Consider the following 25331-nt stretch of genomic DNA (forward strand, 5'->3'; position numbering starts at 1 on the left):
ACTAATAAATAATTTAACAGTGTGGCTCTCAAGCACTGATTCTTATTTCCTGGGCAGAGGAAATTGTTCTCTATGCTTAGCTGCAAAGAAAAAAAGAGTGTTAATGTTCTTTTAGAATATTTTCCATTAAATGCTGAGCAGGCTGCAGGTGGGATAAGGAATCAGTAATAACCTCAACAGATTCAGGGTGCCTGTGGCTCCTGGATGGAGGAACAGCTTTCATCCTTGATGTGCTTTCTGAAAGCTGCTCCTTTCCCCTCTGTAGTGTAAAGATACCAAAGAAAGGGATCTGAGGATCTGGAGCAATGAAGACAACCCTCAGCAAGCAGTTTTGCAAGGTGTGAGTGGGGACCAGCTCAAATCTGGCTTCCACTTTGCACTACAAGATAAAGCAAGCTGTGAAACTGAGCAGGGACTCTTGCACAAGTCCAGAACCCTTTGCTTAAACAAAGGATGAGAATCTTGTAACAGAGAGGTGGTGGCTGTGAAGCACAGAAAGCATATACTAAATCTTTGTCTGTCTCAGTTTTAATCAGGCAGGCTTCCATTACAGTCACAGATAAGATTCACTGCTTGATTTCATTTCCCTCTGATGTACAAAGGGTTGCAGACGCAGTTATGAAACTCCTAACACATTTAGCTAGATGAAAAAGAACCAACTTGTTTCTGTGGAGGAAACACAAGGGAGAAGAATAAAGATTACTTACAAAAATAAGCATACACAGCTCATTATCCTTTATTGTCAGTTGTCCTATTCGCTTAAATTGGCTTTGGGAACACCTAGCTCTGGGTGTATAATTAGAAGTTTAATTATTGCATCTTACACACTTTCAACAAACGTTTATAAATTTAACTCAGGCATTGTAAAACAAATATTAAAAAAAAGGTGAAGAGTGAGAGATTTGATTGTGCTGGATTTGTGGGGCTTTTTTAGATAAGCACAATGGAGCACGAGCATGCAGTGAAAGAACACGGGTACGAAGCTCGGCTCAGGGAGCTGGAGGACACCAGCCACAAGTCCAGCACTGAGCTCAGGCGTCTCCTGGTAGCTCAGCAGAAAGCAACAAACAGGTGGAAAGAAGAAACAAAGAACCTCACTGAAAGTGCAGAAGCCAGGATCAGTAAGCTGAAGTAAGTGCACTTCTGTTCTCCTTCTGCAAAGGGTGGGTCAGGCGCTGTTTGGGGTGAAAAACTTGTGGTGAAAAACCATAAAGAGCAAATCATCCAGACTCAAAGACTTGCTTGCATCAAAACAAAGTGATCTAAACTGTGATACTCACTGAAGTAAAACTTTAATTGTTTCATTATCTTGTAGATATTGTGTAAGGTTTTGTAATGACAAAAAGCAAATGGAATATATTACTTTTCATTTTTCTCTTTCAAGATACAGCACACTCAATTTAGACAATTTTAACTTTAGATTATGAGAACTTCTGTACCTCTTCAGAAAAGCCATAACATCAGTTGTGGAGTGAATCTCCAGACTTCTAAAATAAACTGGACAAAAACCTCTTGGAATGTACATCTAATGTGCTCTTCTGAGCAGTTGCTGTTATAAATGAAGATAAAAATGGGTTGTGTGATTCTCCTAAGAAAAAAATACGGTATAAACTTTGTGCATTTGTATAACTTATACATAGTATAATTTGCATAACTTTTCTCTTAATTCATCCATATTTCTAAGCTGATGCTTGTATTTTGCAGTGCAGAATACAAGAATATTTTCAGTTTTGCAAGTGTCCCCTGTGCTTCATTTCTAGGTTCAGGAAATGCTGTCAGTTAGCTCAAGTAGGCTATTAATTTGAGATTAAATTAGCCTGGTGTTTTTATAGAACTTCAGAGAAGTTTATGTCCTCAAGATCTCCTCTTCTTCAAAAGTGCTTAAAACTTGGAGGAGGTTGACACACTGGTCCACAATAACTGCTAAAATAGGAAGCCTTATTTCATTAGTGTAATTTCTTTAAAATTAAAGTAGTTAACATTGCATTACCTTTCAGTAGGTTTGAGAAGAAAAATTCAGGTTGTGTATCTCTGTTAACTTGATAAATTTCAAGCAGCCCTTTAATCACTTAAAGTGATTCCCTCATGTGGTTCTTTGCTGAGAGTGATTTTAGAAGTTGCTTTGCTATCATGTTAACATGGAAGCAAAGCTTTTCCCTATTAAAACTGGGAACCTGTGAATTCTACCTTTCCTTTCCTTTGGGGTAGTCTTGGGGTTTTTTCATGTTTTATTATTAATGTAATACTTTACATATTCTCAGCTTCAATCATATTTCCAGTATCCCATGCAATTTCTGTAGTTACAGTTCCTGAAGCATAGCTTGGCTGTCAGAATTCCAGTGGTGTGAGTGGAATTAGAACCCAGCTCTAAATCTACTTTGCCACTACTGTTAACCTGGATATCCACCTTTGCAGTGAAATACATGCTCATCTTCTCCTTCCCTAAGCAGTTACAGGGGGCTTTTTACCTTATCTGTTCAGGTACAGGCTGGCTTTACTTTCCCCTAAAACATCCTGCATTTTGCAAAGGTTATTATTAAACAGTTCTTTAGGAAAGGGAAAAGCCTCTTTCAGAAGACAAGAGCATTGAGCCTGTTTGTGAGACACTGAAAGTTTTAGTGGTGTAGCTTCACTCTATGTAATTACCTGGCTCTTACTGATACTTTTTTAGCTTCTTTTGTAAATGCAGTAACTGGAGAAGGAAATTATTTTGCAATCTTTTATGCTAAGGTAAATTTCAGCTCTCAAACTTGTAGTTTATTTTCTGTGAATCAAAATACAAAACTTCACAGCTGAGCATCTGGGTTCATCACTACATCCTGGATGTGGTTCAGCAAGTTCCACTTAAAAGGAGAAAACTGCAGACTTCCAAAATAATTAAAGTTATCTGTGATATAGCTGTTTTCCCTCTAAAACCTTTACTGTTCAGTGTTAAAATGTTGTTACAGCAGACCAAAAGATTTAGACCTTATTTATCTGCAGCAAAATGCTGACATAGAAAATACAAGGAAGTCTGCTTTGTGAACCTGGATGAAAAGTGGGTAATAAATCTTGAAAATGTCCCTATTTATGTGACTTCAGTAGGTATTTTGGTGCAAGTCTAAAAGCTAAGTCAGTTACTTTATGATATGGTTTTGTGTGTTATGCCTTTTCATAAGGGACAAACTAGAAATAAAAGTCTTTGTTAGGCATTTGCTCTACCTGGCAAGGAAGCTGGCAACAGAAACAGGAAGGTTGTCATTTATACTGACACCAGGAATTTGGTGTTAAATCCGTGCACTGATGCTCTGATATCATGGTGACAAGTAGTCTGACTGAACCTTATCAGTATTATCTGGAAATTTTAAAGCCAGCTTGTTTTTTCACCCTACATGCATTGCCAGACACTCAGCAATGTAGTGCAGAAGGCAGTTGGTATGAAAATCAGCTCCAGAATTTACATTGTAGTAATTATTCAGCACAAAAGTCCTTGCTTATACTATAAATGTATAATTATCATATTTCTTTTCATCTATCACAATAACATTTTGACAGCAGGTACAGAACAGCAAGTAGCTTCGTACCTGTGCTGGGAACTAAAATCAAGTTGCTGATTATTTAAAAAGCAGAATAATTTTGCAGCAAATGCATTTATCGGGGAAATTTCATTAAGAACACAAAATAAGACTGATACTGGTAATGGATTAATTAATCTATTGTTAATTAAATGCTGTGTTTGAAAGGTCTCTTGAGGCTAATGCAGGAAATGTTCTCACCAAGCCTCATGGTGGGGTCCAAGGGACCAGAGGATCCCTGTAAATAGGTGAGCAAATGCAGAGGGTGTGTTGGTGACATGTAGCAGAATTCAATTTTTTAACAAAAATACAGTTTTTAACAAGAATCATTACTCTTGCAGCATGCTAATGTGTTTTATAGCTGAGTGGTTTTTTAGGCAGTTATAAACTTCCTAACCAAGTCCTCTCCATGTGTGTGGGGGAAGCATTTTGGATTGCATTGCACCAGGATTGTGCTGGTAGTGCAGCTCCCACAAACACTGACTCAGTGTCCCATTTGTTGGTGTAGGTGTTTCCCATTCCTTTGCCTCAAAGTCAGGGTGGTTTTCCAGTCCTGTCCTCATTGCTTTCATTTCCCATGTGACGGTGTCTGAAGCATTTTTGGCTTTTTATTAAACTGACCAGCAGCAGCTGCTAACTTTTCCACATTCTGTGCTGCTCATTTGTCATGTTCTGAGGCTGCAGAGTTTTGTTGCTGAGGTGTAATCCATATGCACAAAGGAAGAATTAAATAATTCTAAAGAATGAAGCAGCACCAGTCAATGTTAGGTTTTTGATCTGAAAAAAAAATTAAGACGTAAAAGTAAATTTTGCAAACTGTAATGGTAGAGCATATTATGTCAACAACCTAAGAATCTAGTGGATCAGTGAAAAAACTGTAGATAGAAGTGTTGATAAGTAAATTGATCCTTCCAAGCTTCACTGAAAATTATTCTGTGCTTTTCTGGACATTTGGGTCTCATTCAAGTTAAACATGGAACTGTTGCTGATAAAACTGAACTTGGAATTGAGATCCAGGGCTGGAACTGGAGGCAGGGCACTGAATACTTGTAGACTAAATTACATTTCCTTCATACAAGTGTATTACAGTCTTCATTTATGAGAAAAGCTTTCTTCCCTCTGAGCATCTTAACAAGCTGCATGCATCTTAAGGAGAATTTCTGGGTAACAGACCTCATCTTCACCTTGCAGAAGGGCAAGGAGCCACTTTTGCTTCACTTTCATTGTCCCAGTCAGCCCTGAAGGTATCTAAGGAGGTCACAGCTCCTTGTGACACAGGTCATCATTCCAGATACAAACTTTTCACTTGGCAGCATGGCCAACAACTCACTGCCAAGTTTATTCCCTTTATTCCCACAGTGTCTGCTCTGGCAGGGTCAGAAACCAAACTGCTCTGACCCCTGATTGCATCCATGGTAAATGTACTTGGAGTGCTAACATGTACTGAAGAGAACTTAGCCAGCAAATGCTTGCAATTGTAAAATAGTAGTAAAATAGTATAAAGTGAGTGATCACTGTAAAAAGTTGTAAAAAAAGTCATGCTTCGTATTCTTTATAGGAATTTAATTGGAAAACAGAAGTATAGAAATTTTATAAAATTGTCAAACTTCTTTCATAACATGAAAAGAGCTTTTAAGTCTTGGTGAATAATTTAAGTATTTTATGTTAATCAGATTAACTGATTCTTTCCCCTGGTCCTGTATATGTGGATTTTTGTCCCTGTAATACAAATAACCAAATCAGACTTAGTGTTGAAAAAGCCATTTTGATCTCCAGTGTCACTTCTCCACAAATGGGTGTTGAATTTGATAAAAACTAGAAACAATCCATGTTGCTGTTATTGCTGACCTACAGGGTGCAGAGCTTCCAATTATAAAGCTTTAGGCTCTCAGTTGCAATGTCCCAAAAATTTAAGGTGATCTGCCTTTGACAGCCATGGTAAAAAACTCAATGCCAAGTGCTTTTTACTTTCCTTGTCTTCATTTGAAGTAATTTACCTTTGAAAGAAGTGAGGAAAGCACACACAAGATTTTAAAGGCTCTCGCATTGAGTGAAGCACTATAATCCAGAAGAATGGTTCCACATCTGGCCACATCTGGATGAGACTGCTCTTGTTACTTTACAGCATCTCTGTGAAGCTCTGTAGCTCTTCAGACTTCAGCTGAGAAGAAGAAATGACACAGCACATAGGAAGTGGAATCAGCAATACCAAAGGGATGTTTAGGAAATGTGTAAGTTGGAAGGAAATACTCAGTAAGAGCAGAACAGAGGGTAGAGTGGGAAGGGTTGAAAGAGACAGTTCTGACAGCAGAATTCAGGCAAAACCAGGGTAATTCAGTCTGCCAGCATCTGCTCAAATAAAATGAAGTGACAGACTATGCAAGTTTTAAAAATAAGGGAAGATGATTGATTTGTTCTGTAAAGCCCACCTTTACAGGTCTGTAGATAAATGCACAAATGCAAAAGATGGTTAATCATATCTGCCATCTCATTGGCATATATTTTTTGCAGTATCAGTATTTTTTGTAGCTTTTTATGTCCTTACCCTGAGAATGAAAAGTTGGGGTAAATAGAGAATTTTGCAGGTAAGCAGATAAACCCCTGCCAGACTCTGCAGCAGTGACCAACACCAAGAGCTTATTTTTGTTGAATGATTCTGGTTGGAGCAAGAATAAGATTCACATGGATAAACAAAGTTTTCTATTGAATCCAATGAGTGAATCATCCCAGAATGCCCTTCAAGTGGGCTAGATCTGGACAACTGCAGGCAGGGAGAAAGGTCAATCCTCTAACTTAAAAACCTGTCAGGGAATTGACAGTTCTCTCAACTTGCCATGGATATTGCTTTGGCCTGTCAGACACATGGATGATTGCTCAGTTCACCTTGAATAGGGGCAGAAATAGGTGTACACAGGTCTGTTCCTCTAAAAAACAGTGCAGGAAACAATTTATAAACATTGGCTTAAACTATACAGGGTGTAGGTTTGCTTCCATGAAACACTGCATTTGAGGAGCTTTAAAATCTGAACTCTAATTACAGAAGGAATAAAATGCAGTAACAATATACAAGGTGAACAAACAAATTAATAATCTTATTCATCTGCCATTATTGTGTAGTAGCAAGATATAACTTTGGGGGGGGGATAAAAAACACTTGTAGCATAAACCCATTAATTTGAGTAACTATACAGAAATGGCTTAATTTCCTTAATAGTCACTTGCATGATAATTGTCAGTACTTAAGAAAAGGGAATCCTTGCTATATTGTTTTTATATTTAAAGACTTTGCTTAGCTTAAGTCATCTGACTGCAGTTATTTTGGGTGTCTTTGTTCCAGTTTTTGCCTGTGACACATTTCTTTGTCATAGCTGGAGTCCCTGACTCATCAGTAGGCATGTGTGGGGTTTGGAGTTCTCTGTTTTTATCTTTTCTGTGATTGAAAATAGTCTGCCTCTGAGGAATGACCTTTTTTGGTGGCAATATATGAAGTGCTGGCCATGAATGCTTTCTCCTTAGTACAGGGAGTGAATTGCATGGCATCTTGAGATGAGGAAGTTGCCTCTTTTTCTGAAACATTATTCTTGGCTGCACTTGTGCAATGTTTGGCAGCCATAGCTGCTTATTTTAAGATGTTCATTAAAGAAAAAAAAATCTTACCAGGATGAGAGACAGCTGCAGGTACTGGCAGGATACAAAATTCATAATTACTAAGAGTAACTGAAGCATATTATAGTATAATTCAACCAAAAAAACATCTGGCACACGCTATATTTGTCATGAGAGCTTTGCAGAAAGCACTTGCTGCAGCTGGCGGATTTATCACCCGTCTGCTGAAGTGCTGCAAGCTCACCTTTTGTTTCCTACTCACTTAGCAAAGACAATGTGCAGTGGGGGCTGCTGCAATTATCCAGCAGTTGGGGTTATTGCTCAGTTCTAATACTGAGGTCTCATAAGTTGTGTTTGGGGGAGGGCTAACACTCAGAATGAATCAACTGACTGGCTCAATAGCCATCATTTCCTGATGCTTACAAGGTTAAACTGTTTCCTTTTAAATACGTGTTCAGTGTGATCTCATTATAAAAATAATTTCTTGATCACAGCTGTGTATGAGCCTGTAAACTCTGTCTATGGTCTGTGCTGCTAAGCATGCTAATTCCACACCTCAGCACAAGCACAGGAGACAGGCTCCTTTCAGTAACTCACAATTTTTAGGACATCTAAAAATTGGTCTCCTATATTGAAAATGCCTCATTTGATGCTTGGTACTAATTACAGAGGACAAATTACAAAAATAGTGTTACATACTAACACTTGATCCTGCAATCTTAATTCGTACTTTTATATCAAGTGCTCACACGTGATAACAGGTATAACCTATAGGTGTGGTTTTAACTGTTTAACAGCCTATGGACTTTCATTTCTAAGTTCAAAGTTGTTGAAGCTTTTGTGATAGTTTTTTGGGACTGGTGAAAGAGATGGAGATGGTGGGTTGAGAACAGGCGAGTGGAAATTCCTTACCAGCTGTAGTGGTGACCTTTTTTTACACATGTATTGCAACCTTGTATTTCAAATGCCATGTATCAGTGCTCAAACTTTTACAAAGTACTAAGTTTAAAAGTTTATAAAAGGAAATCATTGTTGAGAACCAAGTACCATCATTAAAATAGCAGACTTTAAGGTGAAAACCTGAGGTTAAAGTATCTGCTGCCTTACCTCCATTCCCTCAAAAAGAATAAAGGCTTTAGCTTCCCATGCAGTTTCAGCAACAGGTAGAGCATTTAAGGTGAGGTGGTAGAGACTGGTCAGAGGTTAGAGCAGCTCACTTAGGTTTGCATCTTTCCCTGACCAAAATTACTGGAGTTGTGTCTTTAGTCATCCTTCTTCTTGTCCTCATAGAAGGCAAGAACTGTTTCCTTTAGCCACTAGCTCAGAGATTGTCTGTCATAACCCAGATGTTTTTTGTCTTCAATACTGTGTAAATTGAAGATCACTAAAATTCATTCAGTATAAAAGTAAAAAGACTGCTTTGAAGTAGGTGGTATTTTCCTTTTCCTCACTAAGTGTTGCATTGTTGTCTGTCTCAAAAGTATAGAATGATTTATTTTTAGGTACTTCAAAGCACCTTTAAAAATGCCTACATTGAGGTCTGGTTATGGAACACTAATTAGAATGTTAATCTCAATATTGAACTTACTGTGCAAAATGCAGCTTATATTTATTACATACTAGATAGCATGCCTCCAAAATAAGATTCAATAAACAGGGGAAAAAAACCCTGTAAAATGTCAAGTGCTCTTGACAAAGTCTTGCTGATTCCAACAAATGCATCTTGTTCCTCTGCCATTACACTTTTGAATGCACAGCATGAAGAAGTGCTGTGTGCTGCTTTTGAAATGGGTGGTTCAAGAGTAAGCCTGCAATTAAAACCCACCACAAGCCTCCACAATTCAGGGAACTATCTATGAAATGACATTCCAATAACTGAAGTACCCCTGTTTGCCAATCAGCATCTTTTCTTGTGATTCCCAGAAGTGAGCTGCGTCAACAAAAACTCCGTAGCCAGGAGCTCATTTCCCAGCTGGAAATAGCAAATGAGAAGGTAACTGAGGTAAGATAATGACTGATGTGACAGCTACTTTCAGTGTGCATACACTTAAGATCTTAGCAGAAACCTATTTAGGTGAGTTATGTTGATGGCTTAGAGAAAATTAAGGATTTTTGACAGGGGTAGTCAGTAACAGTTGGGAAGCCTCACTGTTTTCTTCCTGACTGACGTGTTCCAATGGCAGGAGGACAAATGAACTTTACTCTCAAATTACAGAAGTGAAACAGGAAATCATCTTTCTGTCTAAGTGACTAATCTAGCAATTCTGGACAAATTTCAGGAAATGTTTCTGGACTTAACTTCTGCCTGTGAATCCCAGGCACACTGGGATTATGGATAATGTGGCACATTCAGATACCAAGTTCTCCACATGCTGTGTGCATGCAGAATTTACATTCTGTGTCCATATATGAATATAGCTAAAAGCATTATCCATTAAAGATGAAGGGCAGGGTTTTTTTGGAATGTGCATTGTTCAATAATTAATGGCCACTTCAGGAAAGGGCTTTCCTGTCAGCCTTATAAATCTGGGATAACATCCAGTTCTATCCAGGATAAGTCCTTCTCTCTTGTTTTTTTTGTAGTGCTGTGTTATTTAGAGGACAAAAATGATATGAGAAGTGAGTAAAGGCTGTTTAAGAAAGGCTTTTTACTGACCCTTTGAAGGGAAGAGAGATCTGTAGCAGGTTTATCATTCCATTTGTATTATCTACTGTATTCCTCTTTCGTCTGAGCTAAATAGCTAAAGCATTTACTTTGTAAAGTTGCATGGATTAAATAGCCTGAATTAAAATGTTAGCCTTAATCCTTCTTGCTTCAAGGTGGTGAAATGAGTAAAAGTTCCCCTGCAGATTGATTGATTGATTGGAAAAGTCAGATGATGTCACATTTGAGCTGGAAATTCTCTATAATGTGTCAGCAGTTTGTCCTCAGGCTTTTATTGTAAGGGAAAAACAGTTCCACTTCTGACATTCCTCTTGTGCTAAGCTTTTTTTTTTGCTACTTTATCCAGTGAATGAGTGGCTTCAGTGAAAAAGAACTTGGCAGTGTGATGAGAGATTGTGTTTCCACAGGATGAGACAGTGATGATGGAGTATCGGGAATACATCGACAGGCTGCAGAGGCGGCTGAGCCAGGCAGAACAGAGAGCAGCCACAGCATCCCAGCAGGTACCCAGCTCACAAAAAGTCTTATCCAGGCACTTGGAATGTGCAAAAGTACTCACTGTGCATCATTCCTGAGGCAGAGGTGATCACTCATGAGCATTATTACCAACACGACTTTAACAAGCTTGGATTTTGGACATGTCACCTTCTATTTGACAGCTTAGGTTTGTTTGTGGAATTTGATATGAATGAAACCTGCAAGGTTCAAAATGTGTGAAGGAAGGTGTACATGGCAAGTTAGCAAAGACAAAAAAAACTTGAAATAACTGTAGCTCCTGTTTGCTGGAGTACACCCACTGCAGTTACCACTGGCTGAATGCAACAGCTGCAGCAGCTCCTGCAGCGGTAAAAATCGTGCAGACAGAGTAGGAAATGCTTGTTTCTTTCCAGGCCATTGGAGAGGTAAAGGAGAGAGAGTGGATCCCTCTTGGTATTCAGTTTTTCCATAGTGTTTCAGCTGTACAACTTGAAGCAAATCCCACAGGGGTTTATACACTGAGCTCAGTTTTTGTGCCAAGGAAGTTCATTACTCAAGTTGGCCTCCTATTAAGTAAAGATGGTCTTTCTGCCTCCTTTTTTTTTTTTTTTACAGTGATTTAGGAAAACCATTTGCAAATTACAGCTTGTTAATGTGGGTGACCCCATGTGAGCTGCAGAGAGATGTTTGGCTGACCTAAATTGCTCAGTTAGGACAAATGGCATTTTTTTTCTCAACAGCAGTGAATAAATGGGCATAGCTGCCAAGCTGTCATAACATAAGCTGTGGTTCCTGGCTCTAAATGCTCTCTGTCATGACAAGGTCTATTCAGCTGCTAAAGATTTGCTCTGAAAGATGAATTTTTATCTTTTTTAACCTCCTGTTTGTTATGTGGGTCTGTTTAGCTCTAATGCTTCTAAGATGCTGTCTTCCCATAAAACCCCAAGCATCCTTATGTCACATTTCAAGGGAATAAACTCCTGGCCTTGGTGCCCACAGAGGAAGAGGTCTTGCTGTTCCTGGAAACATTGGTAATTAGCTGTTCCTCACCAGGTTTCTCTCAAGGATAACAAAGAGATTTGATGCTGTGCAGCCCAAATGCTGTTGCCAGACTTCAGAACTGCTGTGTCAAGCCCCTTCCTTTTTCTCTCCACCCCAAATAAACACATACTGGCACTGTCCCTGCTCAAGGTCTCCAGCAGTGCTGCAAGAATGTCCCCTCTTCTGAGTCTGGGTATTTATTCCCTCCTAGGCCCCAGAGGGCTGAATGTTCACATGTGAATTCCATCAGAGCCATGATTCTCTCTATTCCTAACCTGCAGGCTGAGGGCTGCTTTCTGCATTGTGTGTTTTCACTACATTACCCACCTTCACTGTAAAATTGTATCAGATCTAGAGCTGGACTAGGAGGGAGCCTAGAAATTACACTTTTACTGTGGTCAGTTCACTGACTGTAAATCTTAGCTTATTCTGAAGTAATAGTGACTCAGTAAGAAACATAAAACATACAAGACAATGTCTGTACAAATTTAAAACAACTATCCTGTAGGTGTCTTTTAAAGTGAGTTCCTGCTACCTATCATCTTGTATTCTCTGGGGTCTGAAATAAGACAAAAGCAGTAGTCATCTACAGAGTACATTGTAAATTCTGCTGTTTATCCCCAATTCACACTGCCTGGGCTTGTTCCCCCTCCTTCACAACACATTCAGTATGGAAGTTCTACTGTTACTGTTACTTTGATCCTACAAAGAATTATTATGAAGCTATCACCTGCTTCTGTTTCATTACAGCTCAGCTTGATAACTACACAGAATAAAAAAGCTGCTTCCCTGAAGGATCTGGATCTGGAAACTATTTAAACACATGTTTTTATCATTCCTTTATCAACTCCCACTCATGTTGGGAGTTAGGAGGGTTGCTGGAGAAACTTCATATTGGAGCACTACAGTCAAAAGCACAGCAAGGCTTGTAAAACTTAAATTCTGGTAAGAAAAGGAGTGGATGAAGATCTTGCACAATAAAGATTGGAAGAAGTCTGCAAAATGTTGTCATTCAAGTCCTTTAATGTAGCAAATGAAAAAAATCTGGCACAGTGCTGTGGCACATTCAGGGTTTTTGGTCTAAAATCCAGCAGCTCCAACTGTGATGAGATTGTGTACAGGGAGTACGTAACACTTCTGTTGAAATTCATCTTGGCTTTGCTCATGTGCAGTCAGTATCTTTTTAATTGTTCTGTATAGTGCAGGTAACTTGGGAACAATTTGAAGATCCTTTGTGAATTATAATTAGACTCATTACAGCATGAGTGCCAGAGTTGCTCTTTGGTTGGTCAGTGTTTGAGTGCCAGAGTTGCTCTTTGGTTGGTCAGTGTTTGAGCTGCACGATGCCTCTGTTGCCTTCCAGTGTAAAGAATTCAGTTTGGTTTGGTGGCCCTAAGGTGCAGGTGATAATGAAAATGCTGCTGTGGCTACTCGGCTCATTCCTAAGCTCTGTCATCTGCCTGCAGTTGGCTTTTTCTTCTTAATGTACTATTAATTTCATAATTCTTTTACAATTCCTTGCTTTTTTGTTGGTCTGCTCGCTTGGTTTCGATGTATCTGGGAAATTCCATTCTCTTACTTCAATTTGGACCAGGGTGAAGTCACCCAGCCCTTATGACCTTTGAAATAGTGGGTTTCAGCTGTACAGATGCCAAGATGTGGGAATCCTCTTGTACATGGGGATTTTTGATAGTTGAGACAGGTCATAGCTATCATTATACAATTACAGCCAAAGTCCATTTTCTCTTTTAGCATATAGTGCAAGCATTTGATAGGTGTTGCACTGCTTTTGAAGTGCTCATATCTTGGCCTTGACTGACATAATTGCTTGTCCTTCCACTTCAATGTGAAGAGTGCAGTTCTGGTTTCTAACCTCTCATTCAGCTGCTGGGTAGTACTTGATGGAAATGTCTCATTTGTGTCCATGGCAGTGGACCTTCACCATGTTTGCATTTCAGAGGACAGAGCTGGGCTGATCCCCCCTGTGGAAATAAGATTTTGTGCTGCCTCCTGAAATCTTGGCTGTTCAGGCAGAGCCTGATCCACCCTCAGAAACAATTCCTGCTTGCTGCAGGGAATGCCACTAGTTCCTAGAGTGGTTGCTCTTTCTTCTTGATAGATGCCTGTATCCACTGCAATCTCTAAATCTCAATTTTGGTTAAAAGATGTGGAAGATTCTCCAAAACAACACGGATACATTTTTCAGAAGCTCCAAGTGTCTGTTTGGGTGAGGTTTTCATCAATCAGCAGAGCGATACAGAGGCAGGCAAGTGGCAGGCACCTTGTTTCCATTTGCATAATGCACAGCTGAGATGATGACAGGCCACCTGGAAGATGTGTGAGCCATTAATCCCCTTCACTGCTCAAAGGCAGGCTCTGGCTGTGAAGTGAAACCTGGCTGGAAGGGGCAGGCACTCCTCAGGATCTGGGTATTTGTTCCTGGAGGCCCAGAAGGGCACCTGCAGGCTTCCCTGTTAATTATGGGAATATTCATTTCACCTGGGGGTGCAGCTCCTGCCTGGTGGCTGTTTGCCAGAACAGGAACTGCAGGGGTGACACAAGGCCAGGGGCAGCAGAGCAATTCCAGCAGATGACACAGGAAAGGAAAAGATTTCTGTCCTGGTCACAGAGAGGAATGTGGTGACATGGAGCTGATCATACACCCAACACCTCCTTTATTTCCCTGAGGTGGCTAGAGGAGGCTGCTCCCAAATTGGGATATCTGTTTTTTTCAAGATGGATTGCTCAGGATGTCCTTTCACAGCCTTTTCTTGCTCAGCACCAAGTCCATTCCATGTTTCTGCACCTGGAATTTAAAGGAATCCTCATCTGGAAATCCTGCTGTACAAGAAAATGTTCCCTCAGTAATGCATGACCCCAGCCAGTTCAGAGTGTGAATGAACTTTCAGCGTGATTATCCCAAAGATCCATGGCTTCAAAGCTCAGGTTCCTTTTCCACTGGAACACATATGGAGATCATGGACTGTGCAAGGACATCCTCTGTCTACAGATGTAAATGATTTGAGGGAAGCAGCATCTCTTTGAGGATACCAATGGGAAAAACACTCAGTGTGCTGCTGATGGGATGAGCACAACTGTCAGTAACAAAAAAACCTTAAAAACCTTAAAAATTTACAAAATCTTGCAGCTGCAATGTGCATGGTGATACCTGTATTAATCCATGGAATCTGTTCAGACCATTGCAGTGAATTGTTTTTGTAAGAACCCAAATACAAATACAGGGAGGTCTAAACCACAGCTGCCAAGGATACTGCAAAAATGTACAGCATTTATTCACATACAGACAAAAGGCACAATTCTACTGAATATTTTAACAAAAAATACAGCTGTTTCAACTAGGTCTTTAGAAATACTTCAAAAAAAGGGAGAAAATAAATACAGGATTGGGCCATGTAATATAAAATAGTCATCTCTACATATATTTTTTTATTTCTGTTTCTCTTCATGCACCTTTTTTTTTAATTAATTTCAGCTGAATGGACACCAAAGCTAGGCACATAGTGAAAAATCTGTACAAGTTTTACAAATGTCATCACAATTGTCTCAAACTTCTGAAATCAAGATTTGTACACAACATGAACCCTTCATTTAGATCTGTGTGAGTTTATAACCTAACAAATGGCATTCCAGGCAACTCTACAGACGTTCAGCTAGCCTACGGTTGGACAGAACACACGGATCATATCAAAGATCTCTTGGTCAGTCAGCACAAGGAAAGGTCACACTTGGAAACAGAAATCCAGCAAATCCCAGTAAAACACAGGGGTGGGTTTGTCACTGCAGTACCTGCAGCACCTCCTGCTGAGGGCCAAGCAGAGGGACAGAAGGAACCTACAGAGCTGCTCGTAGCACAGCCTTTTTGGTTTGGGGGCAGCTCCACTGGAAAGCTCCCAAAGCTTCCTGCCCACAGCAGCTAAGGCATTCACTCTGCACAACACAAGTATCATCATATAGTGCAAATTAACAAGGTACCTCTGTCCAAGGGGGTGAGGTTAAAGGTTTACTCAGAATCCAAATTTAGGCTATTCCATCTATGGCTTGACAATTCCTGTGTGGTCATGAGCGTCTTTCTTACAGAAAATACCAGTGCCTGTCTGGAGAATGTTGCTGCATGTTGAGTAGAACTTACTGGCTTTTACTTTTTCTCTGTCTGCTGTTTATACTTTGAAGACATGCCAAGAGTGGCTATGTAACCTCAGTCACCAGTGCCCTGCCTGACTTTCACCTCTGTAAATCATGTCTTTATTCTTGAGACTTCTTGGGACCAGCAACAGGATTTTGAAAGTGTATTATCTTACATAAAATTTGCCTTCCTCAAAAGGTTAAGACTTCAGAGTTTTAAAAGAGGGATGCATTCTGGTGAAATATTTAATTGATAACATTAACTTGCATAGCAAGATAGGGTGTTAAGCCTTTTTTACTTTCTGATTGAATCCTCAGTCCTATGGCAGAGGAATTCTGTGTTGTCAGTGCTCCCTCCTGGGGAGGCAAGGGTCAGGCATTCCATGGTGAGTGGATGCCATAACAGCAGGCTGGGAGTGGGAAAGGGGAGGAGAAGGAGGTTCTTTATGCCTGTCTTTAACACATTGCTGCTGCTGCTTTTTCACCAGTACGTACCTCTCCTACATCTATGAAAAATTCCAGAATGGACAGGCTCTTAATGCTCCACTGCAGTGTGTGCACTCAGTACAAAACAACAGTATCCTCACAACCTGTTCATGTTATTGCTCACAGCTTACTCATTATTGCCACTTGCAATTATTAAAAAAGTACACAGTCAGAATACAAGTTCCCTTTTCCATCAAATCTAATCCATCATAGAATGAAATAGTTTTTTCTTTGCTTGACTGTAAAGAGCTAATCACAATGTATTGCCTTTGAGTTTTATTCTATTTAAAAATATATATTTGTGTCCATTTAAAGCAACCTTTTAGTGTCATAAGCCTGACTCTCCCAGTACGTATCATTAGTGCATCTGTGGTGGCCTTTGGGAAATCCTCTTGCCTAGTGCCATAGAAAACTTCTGTCAGGAATTGTCATCACACTCCCGAAGGCAGGTGCCTGACCATGGGTGACAGGTTATTCCATGGAGTGCTGGAACCCCCAAACCTGCCCCTTGCTCAGAACTGAGCCATTTGGGAACATCCTTTGTGTCAGTCCCCATCTCTCAAGCCCTGCCCTGTCCCTTCCTCCTCCTCTTCCTCCTCCAGTGCAACAACTGGCTGTGCCTGGCCATCATTGACATGTAAACTCTGGAGCACAGGGAGGGGTTTGCTCCAACTGAACACAACAGAACACATTCTGCAAAGAGAGGAGAGAGAGCAGCCCCTGCCCAGGGATGGGGAGCATTTGTCATGGGACTTACCAGTGCAGTGCAGGATGGTCTAACAACCATCTTCCATTCAATACACACGAGTTAAATTAAGAGCTTGTGCTTTTCCAGAAGTCAGGGGGAGGGAGTAAAATTTTCAGTGCCTTTTAGCTAGAAGGGATGAATGCAGCCTGATTCCTCCTGCCCTCCCCCAGCCCCTTGTAAAAGATTTTTGTGAGTTGTGTGCATCCCAACTCCTGTTTTAGTAGCAATGTCACTCTTCTGCTTACTCAAGAAAGTTGCAAATAAGGGAGATTCACCCTTCTCACAGAAATGGGAAGGGTGAGGGGGTGTGGATGGGGCAGAGAGAGGAAAAAAAAAAAACAAAACAAAAAAACAAAACAAAATCAAAGAGCTTAAAACAGCTTTAAGTGCATGTAAACATACTTATACAACTCAGGAAAAATGGGCTTCCATTCTGTCAGTCTGTAGCTCTAAGAATGCTCCTCTCTCCCCCCATGGGTAAGGTGGAGTTGGCTTGCAGGCAGTGTGACTCTGGTGACCCCACCCTGTGTGCAGTCAGGTGGCCAGGATGCTCCTGCGAATGATGTCCGTCCTCCTGCCCATGCTGCTGCCGGGGCTGAGCCTCTGCTGCCTGCACTTCTTCTCAGCCACTTCGGGCTCCGAGTCGCTCATTTCAGCGTCGGGGACGTAGCCATCGTTCTCGCTGTCAGGCTTTAACTTGCTCTTTGTCCTCTCCTTGGCTGCAACTCTGCCCACGCTGCCCAGGTAGGGGTAGCCCGAGTTCTGGCGGCAGGCCTCCTCCAGGCCCTCCCCCTGCTGCTGCCTCTCCCCCTTCTTTGGAATTCGGAATCCGCCCCAGTTTTTCCCCGGGCTCGTGGGCGTGGTAGGCACTTTAACTACTGTCTGATTGGAGTTCACTTTGACCAGACCCCCGTTACATTTAGGCACTATATCCCTCCGAGTGCCAGGCGCTGCTGACCTCCCACCCGAGTGGTTGACAGCCCTTTTGTTTTCCAGTTGCCTCTGAGAGAGTTCCGTGGGTCTCAGGGGTTTGTGGTTGTGTTTAGGAGTCTTTTCCTTCAGCTCTGCCTTGGCCCCCTCGCACTGTGGGCGGTTGTCCCTTCTCTTCCTGTGCTCTGCTAGAACCACGCCATTCTTCTGCTGCGCTGACCCGACCCGCGTCTCGGCCAAGGGCTTGTCAAAACTGAAAAAGCTGCCTGGAGCTGCACCTCCTTCCCTAGGGCTGGGCTGTGCCAGCAGGGACTTGCTGTCATTCCCAGACCTGTCTCTTACCCTGTCCCTCTTGTGGGGTTTCTTCAAGGAGCGGGCCAGAGAAGTGCCCATCTGCTTCCTGAAGAACGCAGAATGCCACTTCAGGTCCTCGATCTTGGGCGCGTCGGGGCCCAGCGACGGGCTGTTGAACAGCACCGTGCTTTCCATGGAGGAGAAGGAGGAAGGCACACCTGCATGGAAACAAAATAAGTTCAAGTCAAGCAATCTCACAGCTCTGGAGATAAACACCAGTTTGCAGTGTACCTGTTTTAACTCTGCTCCTCATGCCTGACGTGTTCACATCAGAAATGGGTATTTGGCTGCCTGTCCTGTACTTTTAGGTCACAGCTCTGTGGCTATGTCATGGTTTTATCTTCCTGTACCTGCTCCTAATTACACTTGTAGCAAACATAAGTCCTAACACTCCTCTGTCCTCAGAGACAGAGGCAAAAAGCAACCAGCAAGTGGATCTCCCTGATGCTATCTCAAATATGGTTTATTAGTTACTCAATAGTTCAAGGATAATCTGGCCACTGCAGGAATTTTGAAGGTATTCATCTTTCTGGGGAATGAAATGAGAACAAATGAGGCCCTGCTTGTCCTTCACAGCCTGTAAGCAAACCTTGTCCCTGTGCTCTGACACAAGGAAGGGAACACTGAGGCATACCTGAAACTCTTTCTTGTTCCAACTGCTTTGTGTAGCTGTTGAATATCTGTTCCTGAACTTTGCAAACAGATCTCTTGATTTTTTCTCTCCGTGTCACCATGTAAGTGAGGTTACGCACCTGGAAGACAGCAAGGGCGTGGGTTTTACAGGAATTGTATTCCCAGGATATTGCCCTACCTGTGTTTTCAATTAATTCAGCTGGAGTACTACACACCTTTTAAATAAATGGTGTACAATTAAAATTTAAACCATTTGAATTTAAACAATTTAAATTTAACTGCCTTCAACACAATTCTTAGAGAACGAGTCTGCTTAACTGACAAATTATCTGTTGAATTGACAGGCAATTTAATTGACAGATTATCCCATAAGATTTGGAGAACCACAGCACAGAAGAAACTTCTACAAACACCTGAGTCACACACACATAAAAACTAGGGAAATGTTGGAAATCCTAGAATGTACTCAGTATACTTCCCAGGTGAGGGAATGACTGAGAAGCACAGGTGGATGATTCTAAGGCTCCTCTCTCAGTGGTGCAAGGTGGTGCCCTGTGAATTACAACCCTGTGGCCTGATCTGGAGAAATGTAACAAGTGTGTTTGTTTTTGTAAAGGTCCCTTTTTTAAAATCCAAATTATCTTGAACAATCAGTGGGAACAGAGTAATAAAACATTAAAATACTACTAAAATCACATATCCTGTTTTAACATCACATTTCGAAATTAAAGGATTCACACACAATAATTTAAGATCCAGAGAACATAGTTACAAACTAATTATTTAGCTGATCAAAGAGAAGATGACAAGAAAGCCTGAGCACAGGGAGCAGGAACAAAAGATCCCAGATAACAGCTAGGATCTGGGCCATCTGAACAGCTACAGAAGGTCCTTGGGCTGGAGTTGAAACTAGGAGAAAAATCAAAAACTACAGCAATTCATTGTAAGAGTAATTAGGCATCAAGATCCCTTACAAAGGATGCAGTGCATCCATGAGAACCTGCTGTCCTGATTTAAAGATTAGACAGTATTATGAAAGAGAGGCTCTGGTTCACCTACAGGTTACTGAGGTAGGACCTCCTGAGCCAGCTTTGGCCCACATGAGCCACGTGCTGCAGGGACGTGAAAAACTAATTTCAGTGTTCTTTCTGGCTCTAAGAGCTCTTAAATTACCCCAAAAAGAAAGGAATCCAGGATCAGATGTACTTATTGAAACACCAAACTGATCTTATTGAACTGTTCTTCAAACATTCAAGACCTAAATAAATCAAACATCAGTTACCTCCCACACCTACACTGATCATCCTACTCTGGTATGCCAAAGAAAAACAGATCTGCTGCAAAACAAGGTAAGTTTCATCATCCTTTTCACTGGGTGAAAGGAGCATGGAAAGCCCTTAAAGGCTGAAAAGGCTTCAGCTGGGGGTGCAGTACAGTCAGAGTTAATCAGTAAAAAGGCACGAGCAAAAACACGACAGTGCAGTTGCAGGTGATTGAACGCTACACGCCAACACCCGCTGGCCCCGTGACTGACCTCTGTGTGCAAAGGGCAATTGCTGTGCTCTGGAGAAATTTAGTGTGAATGGCCTTGCCTGACAGCACAGCTCTGAGCTGAGCTGCACTCAGGCTGGGCACAGTGTGGGAACTCAGCTAACTGTGGCCAGCACGGGCAGCGCCGGGGCTTACCCGCTCCAGGTCCTGCCGGAGGTGTGTGAAGAGCTGCAGCCTCCTGAACAGAACATCCTGCTCCCGCTTAGCCAGATTGTCCTCCTCATCCTTCTTTGGGGTAATCAAAGGCTTATTGAAATTGGATTTCCTCTTCAGTTTCCAGTACTGGTAAAGGAATTCCACGGGCTCCTCAGGCAGCCGCAGCACTTTGGCCACTTCCAAAGACTCGACGAAAGTGTAGAACTCGTCCTCCAGCTGCTGGAGCTTCTGCTTGCGGAGGCTGACCCTGTGGGCCTCCTCCTGGTTTTGATCCATGCTGTGGAAAGGGTCCATGTGGGCAGGAAGGGAGGTGTCCTGAATGCCATTCCTGTTCTCCTGAGCTGGGCTTTCACTCAAAGTCTCAGCGTCCCCTTTCTTGGTGGAGCTGTGCTTGGGACAGTAGGACTTGAACTTCACCTCGTCGTTCTCTGCCAGGATGGTCTTCATCTCCAAGCCGCGGTCGAAGGCGCACGTGACGTGAAAGGCTGTTCTGCAGTTCTTCACTGAACACTAGAGGAAACAATGAATTACAATTAACCAAATAAATATAAAAGTTAAGAAGCCGCACTGCCTAGAACTGTTGGAGAAGTTGGGGCTGCTTTGGAAGAACCTTGTCACCGCGCCCTGCTTCTGGCTGCATGCACTTCCTTGCTCCCTTTAATTGGGGTTATGACTTAGTGCCTTCAGGCCAGCCAAGGATCAAGTGGCCCAGAGGGACAGGAGTGTTTAACCCCCCTCCAGCCCCAGCACGCCATTCCATGCACAAAACGCCACAAGAGGAACATTCCCAGTGACACCAGAGCCACTTGTGCACAGCACACCGTTACTGAAGTACAGTGTTCTCCTTTGGAATGTGTCAGCACCAGGGGGAAGAAAAAACATTGTGGTGGCTCCAGGCCAGTCTGAGAGTTTTAATTAAAAGTCTTTCCCAGCACCTGGATCCATGCTATCCAAAAGGCCTCAACCAAAGGGAATTTTTTCCCCATTATCCCAATTTTATAATGTCGAATATTAAATCACTGTCAACCATTACTTCATTTCACAGCCTTCACTTCACCTTGGAGAGGAGGAAAACAGGAAATTCAAATGTTGTCATTTTTCTTCCTACTCAGTGAATTCAGCCATCATAGAGTGATGGGCACTAGTTCAGCTGATTTAGCACTTCATTTCCATTATATCTAATTTCCTTTTGCAAAATTCTATCATACATACCACCAGCCACCAGCTGAAAGGTTTAAATACATATAAATATGTATGTATACACAAACACACATACATATGTGTTTGGAGCCACTCACACCTCTGGTGAACAGGATTTGAAGTGGAAATGAGCATTAGTGTTCCAAACTAGGAAACAAAACTATGTTTAATCCAAGCCACCGACCCTGAAAGAGCAACACAGTGCACTGGGATGTTTGCACAGTGCTTTGTAAAGAAGCCAAATCTCTCTCCCCTCTGGGTTTTCCTGCTCAGGTTGACTCAGCAGCCAGATGGCTTATAAAGGTATGGCAGGGTTTAAACTGCACAGGTTTCAAATGAGCAGTCTTTAATAAAAGCAACATAGAAAAAGAATTTAAAAATACCAAAGCATCTTTTGCCCTTTCCTCTCCTACTAACACAGGCCAGGAGCATCCCAACTGGAACACTGGGCAGTAGAGAGAAGTGCTTTAGCCATAATTAGCTCTTGCTGCAGCTCATGTTTTGCTGGGAGAAGAGAGGAAAGCCTGTCTCACTGGGAGGAAATCTGCTGAACCTGGGGGAATAAGCAATCCTGCTTTTCCCAGCTTACAGCAGCTGCTCCCTGACCAGCCTGACACACACTTCCAGCTGCCACTTTTCCTAATTGTTGTGCACATATCAGAAGGTGGCCTGGAGAACAGACAAAAACAGCTTCAGCTACCTAACAGCAGCCAAGAGGAAGGGGATGGCTCTGCAAGGAGGGATTGTGGTTGCAAATTTATATGCTGTGGACAGATTTATTTTCTCTAGTTAACACTTACTATTTCATACATTCCTCACATGGAAGTGGCCTGTGACAGGTTTCACTGGACCTGCTGCTGTGTTGCTGATTTACAGCTCTTCCTGGCATCCTCAGTCAAATGATGTGGGGCAGAGGAGAAAAGGGAAATGGGGATAAACTCATTTCAAACAGTGTAGGACTTGAGCCATTTTTGTGTCCTAATGCTGGTCTGACCACCAGGCTAGCCCCAGAAGCAAAAGCTCTACTTCAGCCTCCTTATGAGACTGTAGTACCATCCCTCTCTGTCTCAGGGAGCTTCCTGAGGATTGTTCTGCTGCTGGAAGTGCTCTGAGGATGAGGAGCATCACCACAATGCTGAGCTACCTTTTACTGTCTTTTCCTACACAAGCACAACACTGCCCCAAATGGGTCCACCTGTCCTTACACTCCCTCATCATTTATTCTCAAGTAAAGGAGATCAACATCTTGTCTGCTGTCCCAGTGTTTCCTCTTTCAAAAATCTCAGGTTTGGTAATATGTTTTCTCAGTCTTTATAGATTTTTAAATTTTTCTTAAAAGGATTAATGAATGGTTTTCCCCTGTAAAGGGTCTACAGGTGCCTTACAGCTAACAACCCAAAATAACTATGCACAAGAAACACTGCCCAGTGTAAAATGCTCTGGTGCAGATCAGGTCAGTGAAGTCCACAGTAACAATGAGAAAACACATTTCCTATCTACTAAAACCTGACAAAACACATGTGGATATTTATGTGGTTAAATTACCTGTATAGAAGCTCCAACTTTTTCATTACAAAGGCTGCACACCAGTGCCCACCTACTGCTGGGAATGTGGGAAACTTTTGTGATGGGTTCCATTTTTTCAGGGCTTCCGATGCTCACCTAAGAGAAAAATGGTCAAAAAATTGGAGTGACTATGACACTGTTAACTAAATAAACAATTTTATTAGAGAAGTCATATTCCTTGTCTGTATATACAACTTAGTGTGTCCCAAATTCCTCATTTAATCAGGATCTAAAACTCTTTTTGAAAAAAAAAAAAAAAATCCGTTTCTCACTTTGTGAACAAACCAACCAGTTTCAAGGTGAAGCCCACCAATTTAAGATTATCATACAGGATGAACACTTTGAATCTGACAGAATTCCTGTGGGTTCTCATAGTCAAACTTTCCTGATTCACCTTTAATGTTCTGTTTACAAAGTGAAATGCTATCTGGTGTCCTTGTTAAATGAGCTTTGCCAGCAGCAAAGGCCTCGTTTTCCAAGGCCTAATTCTGATTGACAGAGGGGATTTAATCAGTTTCTTTACAGGTGAAGCATCATCCCCTGCCAGACTTTTTACCTAACCACGAAACTTTTATGCTCATTTTGAAGTTGAATAATGCTTTAAGGAAGCATTATTGTTTTTTTCCTCTCCCAGAATCCCAGGAACAGCACCTGTGGAGTCTTTGCTTCTTTTTTTACCAGGATCAGGATTAAATGAGCAAGACAGTATTTCCTGTTTGGACTCAGAGGTTTATTAGTTTTTATCTATATTACAGTCTCACAAACTGTGAGTTCTACAGCACTTCACTCTAACAAACTAAAAAATGCAGCTGTATCTCTCTCTCTACAAGGCCTTTAAGGATAAACTGTCCAATTAAGAAATGACACCTAAATTATTTTAACTTTTAACCCAAAAACTAATCACTTGAAGTCCGCAATGCGGACTTTTCTGTCCAATTACACAAAACCACCCAAAGCCATGAAGAAGAAGGTGAAGAAGAAGGTGAAGAAGGTGAAGAAGAAGGTGAAGAAGAAGGACCAAACCTCCATCTTGCTTTATATATATTACTATATTCTAAAACCTTAAACTCTTAAGTTTTCCACCCTGTGACATTAAACACTTCTATTCAAACTACACGCCCGTAATCCCAGTTCTACAACTTTTACAATTCAATTTTGGAAACTTCGCCACGGCCTCAGGTGAAAAGCAGTTTTCTCTTGGGGTTCAGCACAGAAAGTCTGCAATTCTCAGCGTTCAGGGTTCCACGAAGCAAGCAGCACCCACCTCTGGGATCCAGAGAGCACAGCTGACGTGCACCCACTTGGTGCCACTGCGGGTGGGCTTCATGGCGCCGCCCTTCTTGGGGCACAGCAGGCACTTGGGCCGCACGCCCAGCGCGCAGGTGCGGCACAGCCAGCTGCCCTCGGGCACCTTCAGGATCCCGTAGCACGCCTGTGGGGCAAAGAGAGCACAGCAAACACCTCAGTGATGCTTTCACACAGCCTCAAACATCTCTCTGAGTTATTTTTACTCACAGGGAAAAGTGCAGGATGGTAAATAATTAAGGGCAGGTTTTTCAAAAGGTCGTGTCCTTATGGAGCCCTCTATCCCAATTACCATCGGCTTTAACGCACTTCAGTTGCAGGTTTGATGTGGTCAGAGAAACCCTACAGGTCTGAAAAACCAACTTTGCTCAGTGTATCTTGTGGGACAGTCACTTGTACACAGGCCTAGTCCTTTATCACAGAATGCTGAGGTTGGAAGAGACCTCTAAGATCATCAAGTCCAACCTATGCCCTAATACTTCAACTATACTATAGCACCAAGTGCCATGTCCAGGCTTTTTAAACACGTACAGAGATGGTGATTCTAGCACCATGGGAAGAGCATTCCAGTACTTATTTTCTTGGTGAAGAGTTTTTTCCTGATATCCAACCTATACCTTCCCTGATGTAGCTTGAGACTGTGTCCTCTGGTTCTGTCAGTGCTGCCTGGTGGAAGAGACCAACCCCAGCTGTGTACAGCCTCCCTTCAGGAAGGTGTAGAGAGCAATAAGGTCACCTCTAAGCCTCCTCTTCTCCAGGCTAAATAGCCTCAGTTCCTTCAAATGTTCCGCATAGGCTTTGTGTTCCAAGCCCCTCACAGCCTTGTTGCCCTTCTCTGGATGCACTAAAGCATCTCAACGTCCTTCCCAAACTGAGAGGCCAGAACTGGACACAGCACTCAAGGTGTGGCCTCACC

General features: G+C 42.0%; 2 protein-coding genes across 12 annotated transcripts in view; one reads left to right on the forward strand and one right to left on the reverse strand.

The window, feature by feature from the left end:
• Positions 1 to 12468, forward strand: part of SCLT1 (sodium channel and clathrin linker 1) — a 29160-nt gene extending 16692 nt beyond the window's left edge. The window contains exons 18-21 of one of the 3 annotated variants that reach the window (XM_064711566.1): positions 935 to 1131; positions 9084 to 9162; positions 10233 to 10328; positions 12094 to 12468. In XM_064711566.1, coding sequence (XP_064567636.1) covers positions 935 to 1131; positions 9084 to 9162; positions 10233 to 10328; positions 12094 to 12162 — 441 coding nt within the window. In that variant the 3' untranslated portion in view covers positions 12163 to 12468. The other 2 variants (XM_064711565.1, XM_064711567.1) reach the window with 2 other exon arrangements.
• A 2144-nt stretch (positions 12469 to 14612) lies between these two features.
• JADE1 (jade family PHD finger 1) overlaps positions 14613 to 25331 on the reverse strand; it is a 133719-nt gene continuing 123000 nt past the window's right edge. For all 9 annotated transcript variants that reach the window (XM_064711555.1, XM_064711557.1, XM_064711561.1 and 6 more), the window contains 5 exons: positions 24375 to 24542; positions 23090 to 23206; positions 20324 to 20854; positions 18639 to 18756; positions 14613 to 18162 (listed from right to left, as the gene is read on the reverse strand). In XM_064711555.1, the coding sequence (XP_064567625.1) occupies positions 17255 to 18162; positions 18639 to 18756; positions 20324 to 20854; positions 23090 to 23206; positions 24375 to 24542 (1842 nt within the window). In that variant the 3' untranslated portion in view covers positions 14613 to 17254. The remainder of the gene's footprint in view (positions 18163 to 18638; positions 18757 to 20323; positions 20855 to 23089; positions 23207 to 24374; positions 24543 to 25331) is intronic.

This window comes from Zonotrichia leucophrys, chromosome 4, assembly GCF_028769735.1.
Source record: "Zonotrichia leucophrys gambelii isolate GWCS_2022_RI chromosome 4, RI_Zleu_2.0, whole genome shotgun sequence".
Taxonomy (NCBI): domain Eukaryota; kingdom Metazoa; phylum Chordata; class Aves; order Passeriformes; family Passerellidae; genus Zonotrichia; species Zonotrichia leucophrys.